Source organism: Sitophilus oryzae, unplaced genomic scaffold (assembly GCF_002938485.1).
Source record: "Sitophilus oryzae breed Bouriz unplaced genomic scaffold, Soryzae_2.0 scaffold_1436_pilon_pilon, whole genome shotgun sequence".
Classification (NCBI taxonomy): Eukaryota; Metazoa; Arthropoda; class Insecta; order Coleoptera; family Curculionidae; genus Sitophilus; species Sitophilus oryzae.
The window spans coordinates 2612003-2626846 of NW_022146100.1; the positions used below are offsets into that span (position 1 = coordinate 2612003).

General features: G+C 31.0%; 1 protein-coding gene across 1 annotated transcript in view; it reads right to left on the reverse strand.

Annotated features, from left to right (window-relative positions):
• LOC115876549 overlaps nt 1–14844 on the reverse strand; it is a 108486-nt gene that overhangs the window by 80093 nt on the left and 13549 nt on the right. Inside the window, exon 3 of the mRNA XM_030892360.1 lies at nt 1473–1608. Within this exon, the coding sequence (XP_030748220.1) occupies nt 1473–1608 (136 nt within the window). The remainder of the gene's footprint in view (nt 1–1472; nt 1609–14844) is intronic.

Here is a 14844-nt window from a genome sequence, read left to right on the forward strand (position 1 = left end):
GTTTTTAAAGCAACAAATGTAAAAAATGTACAGGCTAGTAAGTACTATTATCGTTTTGAGCATAAAAAGATAAGATTACTAGCCCATTTGTATGCAAAAAGAAAGCTATCTAAATCTTTATAAAAGAGTATACCATTAATTAAATATACCAACATTATTTCCACCCAAATACTAATTAATTACATACTTAATTATGTTCGTTAATAAATTATTCAAAATAAATGTGGATTTAAATCGGAAATCAATATAATAATAAGTTATGAAAATGAATGTCTCTGTTGTTATAAATAAGCATTTGTCAAAAAATGAAATATCATTTTTAAGGTGTTATTTTTTACCACACCGTCTAATACACATACAAAATTCAGTTTTTTAGTATTTGGAGCAATTATTATTAATCAACGTAGTTAATCAATTAATGTAGTTTGAATACTGCAATCATATTAATTGGTCCTCTTTAACAAATATTTAAACAGTTTTTTTTATTTTTTAATGAAATAAACAAAGTATATCGACAATATTAGTATCTGTACTCTTTAAACATTTGGTTCATCTTTAAAAATAATCTAAAATGTCAGTATGCCATGGGTATATTGATAAATGAGTTTTTAATTACAAGAAAATGCATCTTCCACGGAAATTTGAAGAGATAGGTAAAAAATGGTATAATAAAATTTGATAGACAATTAAATTATGCATCTGATTCACATAAAATATACAGGGTGTTCCATTTAAATTAGACAAGTTATTGCCGTTTAAAACTAGTAATTATTTAAAATAAAATTTTAGACACTCTGTATAAGGTAGAAATTTTTTTTATTATTGCAACACAATACCTGATCAATAAATAAACTTCAGTAAATATTTAGTATTAAAAACTTTGATACCCTTGGAGAAATGAAGCCTGAACATTTTGACTGCAATTTCACAAAATTAAAAATATTTCAAAAACGGTAAGGATTAAGTGTAATAAACCTTTATCAAATTTACCTTTATTTTAATCGTAGAAACTAAAAATGTAATAATATACAGGCTGCTCCATTTAAAAAAATACAACTTTCATATTTTTTTATTTATTTGGGACACTCTGTATCCTGTAAAAATATTTTTAAATTGTGGCTCTAATAGTCCTTCAACGAACCCAAAACTTACAATTTGTAAAAATCTAATCGCTTAGCTACAATACTCCGTGTCGTATGTGGTGAACAACCCTGTATACCATCAAAGATATTTTGAAAAAAAAAATTGAAAATTTTACCACCCCGTATTTGAATAGTTAAGATGTTTAGGACATATATTCATATGAAGCTTTTTTCTTAGAATAGACCCAAAAAATCACCTTTTTAAATATTAGGGTGTCATTAAGAAACACCCTATATAATTTATTTAAATTCGCTAAAACGAACTTCCAGCGCTGACAGAACTTAAAGCCACATTGAAAATCTAAATCAAGCCGAAACGTTTTAACTTACCCACGACCAACATGTCTTTAACCACGGTGACTGTGGCGAACGACGGTTCGTCCGTGGTCACTTCGCAGCTGAAGTTGCCAGATAAGTTGAAACCGATGTTTCGCAAGACCACTTGGTGCTCGTTCGATTGGCTCTCCTGAAAATTGATAGGGGAGAGTTAGTTTAACTAGATTAAGTAACGAGGAAATGTGAGATGGTTGCTTATGAAGTTGCGACTAAATCGTACATATCCAGTAAATCAAAATTGATAATAAATATTTGTGTTTTAGATTTGCGAGAACGCAAAAGAGTATTTCTGTATCGGTATTGTGGCGAATTGTAAAAATATGAATAAATAATTATTCTTTGATTTGTTTTATGGCATTTTAATCTAGTTTTAAAATTGTCAAAGTGAATTCTTTATTTCTGACATTGTATACAGAGTCCGGCAATAGTGCGTCGGGCATCTGGAGCTCCTAGAATCAAAAACTTGAGAATTTTGTTTAAGTGCATACTTAATGTATGTACCATGATGTATTTCAGGAAAATATTTTAACTTCTATAGGGTGGCTCAAAAAAGTGTGAGTGGACCTGGATGATTTTTTTTAAATGGAACACCCTGTATATTATTGCATTTTTGGCTTCCTTTCAGATCACTTTACATAACCCTAAGATATGAATGAATATATTTCGATAGTTTCAGAGATATTAAATAATAAATCAAAAATATATATTTTTCAGCCCTTCTTAAAAAAATTATTAAAAATACAGAAACTGTTCCGAAATCAAAAGTATATTAGGTATTTACTTTAGCTGGTCTATTCTTACTTTGCTATAAATATGGTATTCGTAAATCATACAGAATGTTCAATATTCTACGCCAAACTTTCTAAAATATAAAATATTTTTTCATTGTTTTTTTAAATGAAACACCCTCTATATTATTTCTTTATTAGATCGAGAGTTAAAAAATGAACATTTTTTGTATTTAGAGTATTTCAAAATTTTTAACGGTTTCGCAGATACACGCAGTATTATTTCATATGGCGCTTTCAATGGTAAAAACGAGAGAAAAATCATTGGGTGGCTTTGATAAAAATTTACTGTGGAAAATGCCATATGAAATATAAAACCGCAAATATCTGCGAAACCGTTACAAATTTTGAAATACTCTAAATACAAAAAATGTTAATTTTTTAATTCTCCGTCTATTGAAAAAATAATATACAGGGTGTTCCATTTAAAAAACGAAGAAAAATTATTTTATATTTTAGAAAGTTTATGTAGAATTTTGAACATCCTGTATGATTTACGATTTTCATATTTATAGTAAAGTACAGACCATCTAAAGTAAATACCTAAAATAGTTTTGATTTCAGAACAGTTCTTGTATTTTTTAATAATTTTTAAGAAGGGCTAAAAATATATATTTTTTATTTATTTTTAATATCTCTGAAACTATCGAAATTTATTTATTCATATCTTAGGGTTATGTAAAGTGATCTGAAAGAAAGCCAAAAGTGCAATAATATACAGGGTGTTCCATTTAAAAAAATCATCCAGGTCCACTCACACTTTTGAGCCACCCTATAGAAGTTAAAATATTTTCCTGAAATACATCATGGTACATACATTAAGTATGCACTTAAACAAAATTCTCAAGTTTTTATTCTAGGAGCTACAGATGCCCGACGCACCATTGCCGGACCCTGTATAGTGGAGTGCTTTAAGCCCTTATGAGATACAAATTTCGGAATTCATTTACTGGGAACAAATTTTTATAAAACTTTTGCATTGTATTGTTAATAAGATATATTACAAAGTTTATAGTAAACGCCACGAATGTTTGGGAGTGATTCATCGGTCGCTACCATGTGAACTAATCTGTTCAAGGTCACATAAAACTTAATTCCAGTGCCGTGGTGTTTCAAGTCATATAATAATCAATATATAATCTGGAGGAAGAGATTGTATAATTGTAATTTGTTGTTTTAATTGTCAAAGCCTTGTCAAAAGATATATTTGGTTATAAATATAAACTTGAATGCCCCATTGGTGGCACTGCAAGCACACAATGGACTGACGCACAAAAACGAATCAATCAAAGAAACGCGATATAGTATCGTCTTTCTCAATCACGCTAACATTTTAGAGTAAGTAGGAGGAGCGCAGGGAGATGATTAGACCGGGCCTTTAAAACCTACGTCTGCGGTAAAATTTACGTTTTTAATGTAAAATGATAGCGCACGTGTCGATTTTAACTTCATCAAGTAATGAATCACTCCCAAACATTCGTGGCGTTTACTATACCTATTTAAATTCGTTGCTTTCACTTTAGTATAGTAGGGTGTGACATTGTATATAGTGGAGTGCTTTAAGCCCTTATGAGATACAAACCTCGGAATTCATTTACTGTGAACGAATTTTTATAAAACTTTTTGCATTGTATTGTTAATAAGATATATTACAAAGTTTACCTATTTAAATTCGTTGCTTTCACTTTAGTATTTAAATAAAACACACACATATACAAATGCATACATACAAGATGGCTCCCTTTTCCGGAAAAGCTCTGTAACAGGATTTCTATTTGAGATTTTCACTCCAAACCTTTTACAAAATATATGTTTAATGGTAGTTTACATTTCAAAAATATTTTTATAGATATACAGGGTGAGTCAAATATATATCATTTATTTATTCGAGTTTAGTGAATTTGCTATAAAATTCTGGTTCCAAAAATACCTTAATACCATAGAGTATATTAAATTGTCTTTGAATTATGACCACGTCCATGAGGACGTCAATATAGACGTCCAGGAACCTTCGTATGAGAACTTTTAATCGAGACGATCGACTTATTGTAAGTTTATCGCTAAGAAACCGCCGCCGTTTGCCAACTTTTCAAATTGATAATGAATTGCACTTAAGAACCGTACATATTAACTAACGGACTACAAGAAGCAGATTAAATGAAGCAAATCTTATGTCAAGAAGGCCTGTTTCAGGACCAGAACTTACTAGATGTGTTGACTAGGCCCAAAAGCAAAGGCATGGTCTTAATGTAAAAATTACGAAAAATGTTAGTGCCTTCTTTAAAACCGAATAGTTTCAACAAAAATAAAGCTAATGAGATGAACCAAAAACAAACCATCGAGAAAGGACGTATCTAGATGATAAAATAATTTTAAATTTCTTGTTGTTTTAACATATTTCACAGGGTGTTTCAAACTTTCATCAAAAATATCAACATTTTGTTTTCCCTCGTATAATTAACAGATAGGGAGTTTCATTTTTAATTTAGAAAAAGATACTAAGAAGTCAAATAATTTGGCAACACACTGCTTAAAAAATCATCAAAATTGGCCCATTAAAATAAAATATATTAAAAATACATCAAAGTTTTAAGGTGCCCATTTTTTCGTGCTGGTAAATGTATTTTAAAAACTATACATTTTAGTCATATAATTTTCTAATGAAACAAACCTTTATGTTTTTACTAGAATCCAAAAATCAATTTATATATAGGGTGTTCCATTACAAAAAACATAATTTTGATGTGTAACTTTTAGGGGACACCCTGTAGAGAACACTACATAATTTTAGAAAATACTTTAAATTGACTTACATAAGCTCAGAAAATTTCACTTTAATACAAACTTTTGTTCTCCTTGCAACCTGTATATACAGGGTGGTCCGAACTGTATTCCGGAAACTTTGGGAGCATATTGTGCAGATAAAAATAAGTAAAAAAGTTCGTATAAATGTATGTCCAAAAATGCTTAGTTTCGGAGATACAGGGTGTAGAAGTTTCATTACTATGTATACAGGGTTGTTCACCACATACGACACGGAGTATTGTAGCTAAACCATGAGATTTTTACAAATTGTAAGTTTGGGGTTCGTTGAAGGACTATTAGAGCTACAATTTAAAAATATTTTTACAAGATACAGAGTGTCCCAAATAAATAAAAAATATCAAAGTTGTATTTCTTTTAAATGGAACACCCTGTATATTATTACATTTTTAGTTTCTACGATTAAAATAAAGGTAAATTTGATTAAGGTTTATTATACTTAAACATTACGTTTTTGAAATATTTTCAATTTTGTGAAATTGAAGTAAAAATTTTAAAGCTTTATTTCACCAAGGGTATCAATGTTTTTAATACTAAATATTTAATGAAGTTTATTTATTGATCAGTTATTGTGTTGCAATAATAAAAATAATACTACCTTATAGAGAGTGTCTAAAAAATTATTTTAAATAATTATTAGCTTCAAACGGCAATAACTTCTTTAATTTAAATGGAATGCCCTGTATATTTTAGGAGAATCAGATGCAATTAAATTGTCTATCAAATTGTGTTATACCATTTTTTACCTATCCCTTCAAGTTTTCGTAGAAAATGCATTTTCTTATAATTTAGACCTCATTTATCAATATATCCATGGAATACTGACATTTTAGATTGTTTTTAAAGCAACAAATGTACAAAATGTACAGACTAGTAATATTATCATTTTTAGCAAACTGTTTTTGCTAACTGTTAATATTCCTTCAAAAAAAATCCAATGGGATTGACATAAAATATGTACCTTATGTTAGTATACCTTTTACCTTTTATATCATTGTTACTATTATCATATTTATAGATGATGATCGATATGCCTAGGAGAGCGAGCAGTATGCCTCAGAGGGCAAAATCATCTATCTATATATCTATCTATTTACCTAAGATGGTGATCAATATACCTATAGAGGGTTGTCAGTATGCCTGGAGACGGCGATCAATCTGCCTATAGAGGGCTGTTAGTATGCCTGGAGACGGCGATCAAAATTGTGCCTAAGATGGCGATCACTGTTTTGCCTGAGACGGCGATCAAAATTGTGCCAAAGATGGCGATCACTGTTTTGCCTGAGACGGCGACCAAAATTGTGCCTAAGATGACGATCACTGCTTTGCCTAAGACGGCGACCAAAATGGTGCCTAAGATGGCGATCACTGTTTTGCCTGAGACGGCGACCAAAATTATGCCTAAGATGGCGATCACTGTTTTGCCTGAGACGGCGATCAAAATTGTGCCTGAGATGGCGATCACTGTTTTGCCTGAGACGGCGATCTAAATTGTGCCTGAGATGGCGATCACTGTTTTGCCTGAGACGGCCATCAAAATTGTGCCTAAGATGGCGATCAAAATTGTGATATAGCAAACCAGTGGGTTATTTGAGGGTCTCGTTTCTATTAATTAATTATTTTTATTTTTAATTAATTTACCTTAACTTTTGGATCATTATATCCTCTAAACAGACAATTCCTTTTCAAGAAACTTTCACCCAAAACAGACCAACCATTCATATAGTCTACTGGAGCCTTCAGTATCGGTCCTCAAGTGTCGTTTTTCTATGGTAATGTCGTTTTTCAATTTCAAATGTACTGTGGACAACAGTACTGTGGACGTGTACTGTGTTTTATCCGGTGTTTTGGGCTATTGAGACTTCAATGTAGAGCTTTCTTCTAAAGATACCACTCACAACATGATTTTTTTTTGCGATTGGGATTTATAACTGAGCATCTGAACTTGGAACAGATAAAACTTCACAAAACACCAACACTAAATGTTCTCAACCACTTCTGATGTCGTCGGGCACGTGTTACGCGTCAGAGTTACGCGAGAGATGCGCTACGCGTCAGAGTTGACAATATAATGTCTACAAATAATAATCTTAAACCCCCACTCAGTAGCCGTATCGATCCTTCTCCTAAGTCAGCGGCGCGCTTCAGCCAGCAATAATATGTATTTTACAATTCTCTTTACGTAATATACCACTTACGCCATCCATTACAGAATATACCGTTATTCCGTTTAAAAAATCATATATAACCCCAACCTTATTTAATAACCGTACACACCATCCTTGGAGAGTTTATGGTAATTTTTTTTTTTTTCTTATCAGAGATGAGGGTGAGAGTCAATTGGATTGACAAGCAAGATCGTTCGATGTGAAAATTTCATTGGATGAACCGTAACATGTAATCTATTAGCTTTGCCGATTAAATTCAGAATTTCCATTAAACCAAGGGTGTTACTAAATTGGACTGGAAAATATTCTAATATCCCCTGAAACACCCCTTTCAATTTAGGGTCTGGTGACGACTGGAATTATTCCAGACAATCACCTTTAAATTTTATTAAATTAATTTTTAAGTAAATGAATATTAAATATATTTTGGCCATCAAAATATGTAATATACATTAGTAACAATTGTCTATATTTTTAATTTGTGAGAAGGTTATTTTTTTCTACTCTAGTTTTTTTTCTCGAAAGTTAGTGTTAGTTTTAGTGACGGTTTGTACCAAAACTTAGCCATATTCTGGCTCATTACAGAGTTGAAAATATGGAGTCAATGCATTTCTTAAATTCATTAAATTTTTTATTAAATCATAGTCAATTTAACATAGGTTAATGTTTCCGTTTGCACAGTTTAGTACAGTGTCTATGAGCTGTTGTGTGTTTGTTTTTTCTTTAGGCAGTCTGCTGGTCCAGCAGCTGTTCATATTCACTGAATCTTTATTTTAGTAAACTTTTTATTTAACTTTTTATTTAGTAAACGCCAACACAGTTTAGTTTAGTTAATAAAAGAAACATATTTTCTCTTTATCATTTTTCAGGTAAGGCCAAAATAACCGAGTTATTTAAGTTGGAAAATTAAAAAAAAATTATTTTTTTGAAAAAAATTTGAGAGCCACCGGATTTTTTCTGTATTTGCATCCCTCTTATTGCCGTAACCATAGAATAAAGGCGTAGCTATGGTAATATCTGAGATTAAGGAATTATACCGTGGGAAAATTTGCGGTAAACAGGCAGTTCTGAAAAGTTTTCGAAAAATATACAGGGAAATTTAAAAGAAAATGCACGATTTTAAACATCTTTTTTTACCGAAAAAAAAACTCATAGACGTGTTCCTGGAGTCGAAATATACAACCCCTGAAAATATTTGCACTTATTTAAGACTCACCCTGTATATAGCGATATTGTTCTATGCTTTGAATAAGAAGACTAAGGAAGGAGCATAATGCTATCCATGTATTCATGCATGGTGGGCGGAAAAAGCACTCTAGGGTGGGGATCCTTGACAGTTCTGTTTGACGATTCATTTGACACATTTGAATTTGATTTGAAATTTTGTGGATTTGTCATTCTTTACGGAGCTTATTTTATGTTATTTATTATTTATTCTACTACTGATAGTTGTATAAAGGTAGTAAATCTAGATGGAGATTGTGGCAGAACTTAAATTAACAGTGACACTATCGCGATTTATCGAAAAAGTCTCTAAAATAGTTGGTTGTGTAGCGTGCGGTAGATCTCGGAAAAATTGAGTGAAATAATGGAACAACTTTTCGCTAGTAAGTGACTATATAATATACATTCGTGTAGTAAACCGATCATTTATGAAATTCACTTAAATTAACTAAATTATATATTTTTCTTGCATTTTAGCTTTTATTTATTACTTGTCAAAGATTAGATGTCAAAGAATTTAGATACGTTAATTTGACTTACCTGCTTCAGTAGCGTATCGGATGTTTGTTTTAATAAATACTTATTATAACTAATCTATTTTTATTAGAATTATATATTTTTATAACAATTTTAATAACTACCAACATTTATTCACAACGTAAAATAAAACAACAAATTATTGAGTCTACCCCACGTATGCCCTACATCATAGTTTTACATTTTTTAAATAAAATTAGAACAACACTGATAAACCGGAATTTAAGTCGGCCAAATTTGAGGCCTATCGCGGTGTACCTAAGATTTTTGATATGCTCCTTCCTTAGTCTTCTTATTTAAAGGTTCTATATCTAATTTTTCGATTTAAGAAATATTTTTGTATAAAAGTTGGTTAGGTTACAACAAATAATTCTGAAGTTTAGACGCCATGAAGGAATTTTCAAACATTTATGTCAAAAATGAGATTTGTAGTGCAGAAGTTAATCAAACATTTTGTATCGATTGGTGCATTTTTTCATAAATTTATGTAATATTTTCGAAAGATTGTTATCAAAATACTATTATCTAAATAAATAAGTATTTTGTAAATGTTTTATTCATCTATTTAGTAGATATATTAAATACTGCTTGAGTTACGTTATATAAAAGAGGATAATATTAAATAAACCATCAAGCAAGAGGAAAGAAATGTTATAAAATTAATGAAGAGTAAATGCATTCATTATATATAAAGTTTCCCAAGGGCGTGACTTGTTTTACTTGTCGAAGTTTCAATGGCCTTAAGCTTTAAGCTTAACATTCATATTTGATTAAAGTATCAAAAACAAAACAAGCATACCTGTATTGTAATAAAATTTAACTATGAAAGCCTTTCTTTGCATTCAGATAGACATTGGTTGAAGTTTAATAGATATTATTTTTTGTTTGTACTAGTATTTCGTATTTTTAGCCAACCATACCAACAGGTATGGTAGGCTATTAGATCGGCAAAAAAAAAGTTTTTTTTATTTTCACCCAAAATGAGGTATATATATATATATATATATATATATATATATATATATATATATATATATATATATATATATATATATATATATATATATATATATATATATATATATATATTATATATTAGTCGGTTTAGAATGTTTTTCTACGTTGTGCGATATCCAATTTCCAGCCTGTTCTATTCGTACAATCCTCATTGACAGGTTTGTTTCACCCATCGCTTTGTGTACGCTTTTTTGCCATTCCAATTTCGGTCTTCCCTTACTGGGTTTCTTCTGCCCTTTTGTTGCCAATTGATTATTTTCTTGGGCTATCTAGTATCCTTCATTCGCTCTGCATGTCCGTACGAGATCAGCTGCTTTTTCTCTATATCCTGTGTTATCGTACCTTCTATACCCATTTGTTGTTTTATGGTATTATTTCTTATTCGTTGTTGTCTTGAAATTCCCATTGATCTTCAAATAACACCCATTTCTACGGCCTCTATCCTCTTCTTGTATATCTCAGTTATTCTCTATGTTTCTGCTCCATACAGGAGGTTGCTCTTTATCATGGTTTCATATATATTGAATTTTCTTCGCTTTGTTATTGATTTGCTCCATAAGATTCCATTTAGACATCCGATTATTTTTTTCGCGTTGATAATCCTTTTCTCTATTTCTCTGCCATCAGTTCCAGTATTATCAAATGTAATTTCCAGGTACTCATACTCTTGACACTGCTTAATTTCGTGACCGTTGTCCAAGTTCAAGTTTCCTCCTTGTGCGCCTATACATAGATATTTTGTTTTGGCTATGTTAACTGTCAAGCCCCATTCTCCGTATTCTTCAATAAGTTTTCTTAGCATATATTGCATATCGTCTTTGTCATTGGCAACTATTATTTGATCGTCTGCGAATTGAAGTGTGAACAAACATTCATTTTCAAACTCATTCCATGAGGTATTTGGCTCATAAATGACCTAAATACAAAATATTTTTATGGTGTCTCTCTGTCTGTCTGTCTGTCGATAACACGATAACTCGAAAACCGCTAAACCGATTTTGACCAAATTTGGCACAAAAATACTGTGGCACCCGAGGGGTCAACCACCATGTTAAAAAATGTACAATGATTTCTATATTTGGCAATCACTCATCAGTTATTCCCATGTATTCCCAAGTATTGCCACTGATTTCCACTAATTGCCAAGTATTTTTATATGATTCCCAAGTGATTCCCAGTTTTTTAACGATTCCCATGTGATTCCCGATTGATTACCTGATTTCCTCGCTGATTTCCTAAGCAATCACTTGATTCCCAGCCAATTTAATTACGAAAACAATGTTTAAGTGTTTATTTTCGTTTTATTGTGATCGAAAAACATGTACTAGCCGCATCTAGCAAAAAAATGAATATTTTAAAACATCAGAAATTTTAAAAATATTTCTTCATTACGCCATAAGCAATAATAAGCATGATTTCTTAGAGATTTCATTATATTTCATTATAAATTTCAAGTTATAATAATTAAAATACACATACCTACCTACATTTAATGCTAAAAAATGAAACAAAATATGATAAACTGAAACTAAGAAAATCATTATGAATGACATGCGAGATTGCGAGATACATGAACTAAGTAAAACTAAAACATACATAATAGAGGTATATTTGGCTTGTAAGTTAAACAGAATAAAAAAAACACATTGTACTAAACAGGGGCGGATACAGAAATTTATTTTAGGGGGGGCCCAAATAAAAAATAATGCCAAATATGCCTTTTCGGGCGCCATTTTTAACCCAAAAGCCTAATATTTAACCTAATTTACAGATTTTAGGGGGGGGCCGGGTCCCATGGCCCCCCCCTGTATCCGCCATTGGTACTAAACATATTAAGGCAGGTTGCAAAAATACATTGGCTAAAAAAAAACTAAAATATTATTACCTATTTAAAAAAAAGAACGAAACTGATAAATAGTAGTATCTAAATAGATAAATTATTAACATTTAAAATCTTTGTAATTTTTGTTAATGGCAACCAAATCGTTTCTCTTTATAGTAAACGGATCACAGCCACATAATGTGATAGGTCCATGAAAAATGAAACGTCGATGAACTTCTTTATATCGTCTTTTGGGCCATTTAATATATATATATATATATATATATATATATATATATATATATATATATATATATATATATATATATATATTAAATGGCCCAAAAAAGACGATATACAAGAAGTTCATCGACGTTTCCACATATACATATATATATATATATATATATATATATATATATATATATATATATATATATATATATATATATATATATATATATATATATATATATATATATATATATATATATATATATATATATATATATATATATATAATTAATAATAATATAATGAGTCTAAGCTAATGGACTCGATAATGGACAATTTAGTCTTAATCGAGGTCTTAATCAAAAACACCCTCTCCACCCCTTACTTCTTAAAACTGCATGTTTGTATCTGTTTTTATAAGAAAATTATGAACTTATCCCCTTTACACCCTTCACCCACCTACACTCATTTTCGTTGATTAAATTGCGATTTAAATTGTATTCTCGCCAGATCAAATCATCAATACCGCCTATTCATATTTGATTTGGTTCCAAAATTGTGAATTTCCCCCCTTCACACCCCTCACTCATCCTCTTTTTTTTTCATTAAATTGTATTTTTACCACATAAAATCATGAATCTGAAACTGCAAGGTCGTATCATTTTTTATTCCAAAGTTATGAGTTTTTACCCCTTTTACACCCCTTACCTACCCACTACTCCGTTTTTTTTATAAAAATTTCTTGTTATCAAATCAAAACATAAATCTGAACAACGCATTTTTGTATCCGTTTTCATTACAAAATTCTGAATTTACCCCCTTCACACCCCTCACCCACCTCTGTATTTCCGATTTTTTTTTCATAAGATTGAGTCCATAAAACATAAAATCCCCGATAAAATCATAAATCTGAAAACCGCATGTTTGTATCTGTTTTGGTGCCAAAGTTATGAATTTACACCCCTCAACCACCCCCTATCCCCATTTTTTTTTCATAATAATCTATTGTCATCGGACTTACATTACTGTGCCAAATTTTATTAAAATCGGTTTACAAGAAGTGTGTCAAAAATGAATCGCAAGATTTGACAGACAGCCCAATCAGTCAATACAAGTTAAATAAAATCGTTTAATCGAGCGTTTAATAATAAAAATATGTCGTGACAATCATAAAGATACTTTTTAACTCTTGGTGCTCTTGTATTATTTGAATTTTATGATGATAATATTACAGCCATTTTTATTTAATTACATATCTTTTTATCAATTAGCTACTTTTGAAAATACATTTTTGTTTAATCTGAACGCACCCAAAAATCAAAATTGACAAATTGACAAATAAAATTTAACCTTATTACCGAGCTTGTTACCATCTGGCTCAATGACTAAAGAATATAAGGACATGTAACGTCCATATATACGGGCTACAACAGAATTTGTGACCTTAGACGCCATTCTTTTGATGGCAAACAATGAGTCATCATCTGGTCACCAGCGACAATTTTAGCGATTTTTAATAGTTTGTGTGTAGTGAACTTTGTATAAACTTTATTACAATGGTGATTAGTTGTTCAGCTTTCAAGTGTAAAAGCAGCAGCGATAAGAAAAGAGCCAGGAGTTACGTTTCATAAGTAAATAAACAGTCAACTCCACCTTTTTTAGCGTTTTTTAGTTTTCTTATTGAATTCGATAATTATTTTTCTGATATTATATGTACTTGATGTGTGCTATACGTCGATACTAGTTTTGTACCTTTCGTTAATATTTTAATACGTTTTTTCGTAATTAATTAGTATGATACCACAGTATACACCATAGGCCTAGTCAAAACATTTATCAAAAAATATGAATATCTCTTCAAACAGCTAGGTTAAGTTAAATATGTGCCACGGCACTGTTTGGTGACATCGTCACAATTTGCTCTCGGGTGTTATTTGTCCTTGGATTCTTTAGTCATTAATCTGGCTTGAAAGCTAGAAATCTCAAATCAGCTGTTGATAATCGGCCATTTTTTATTTATTATTACACACCCGTCTAACGATACTTTAGACACCAAGTAAAGATTAAAATTAGTTGAATTTTTAAATAATAAATATTATACAAACAACGAAGTATATTAAATAATATTAAAAAAGTACAGAGTAGAGTACCTACTTATCTTACTGCTTTAGCAAAAGTTTTACGGGCTTGAACGCTTTCTAATCACAATAAATAGGTAAAGTACGTCTACTGGATTTGTGTCTATGAAAGGAATGCGGACAAAAAACATTTAAATAAACAGCAATATATCTTATACGTCGACTTGACGAGAACGTCACCGCAAATCGCTCCGCCCACTTATTTTATTGGCTACTTCCAAATTTGTCGAATTTTTATTGATGGGACGCGTCGTCTAATTTTTTACGAAAAACATCGAGAGAATATCGTTTCCCCTCTCACGGATACCCCGTAGCTACAGAACGGATAGACGTACTGTACACATGCGAACGGGGACGCCGCGTCGTGAAAAACTTTTGTATAATGACATGTGATTTCTAGGTTAGATGAGGTGATTCCTAACGATTACCACATCATTCCCAGCGATTGCCAGTTGATTCCTAGGTGATTCCCAGGGATTCCCATGTGATTCCCAGGTATTCCCAGGTGATTCTCAGGGATTTCCATGTATTCCCAGTTGATTGCCATGTTATTCCCAGGAAAATGTACAATGATTTCCACTAGTGGTTTACCCCTCGGTGGCACCCGAGAATCTG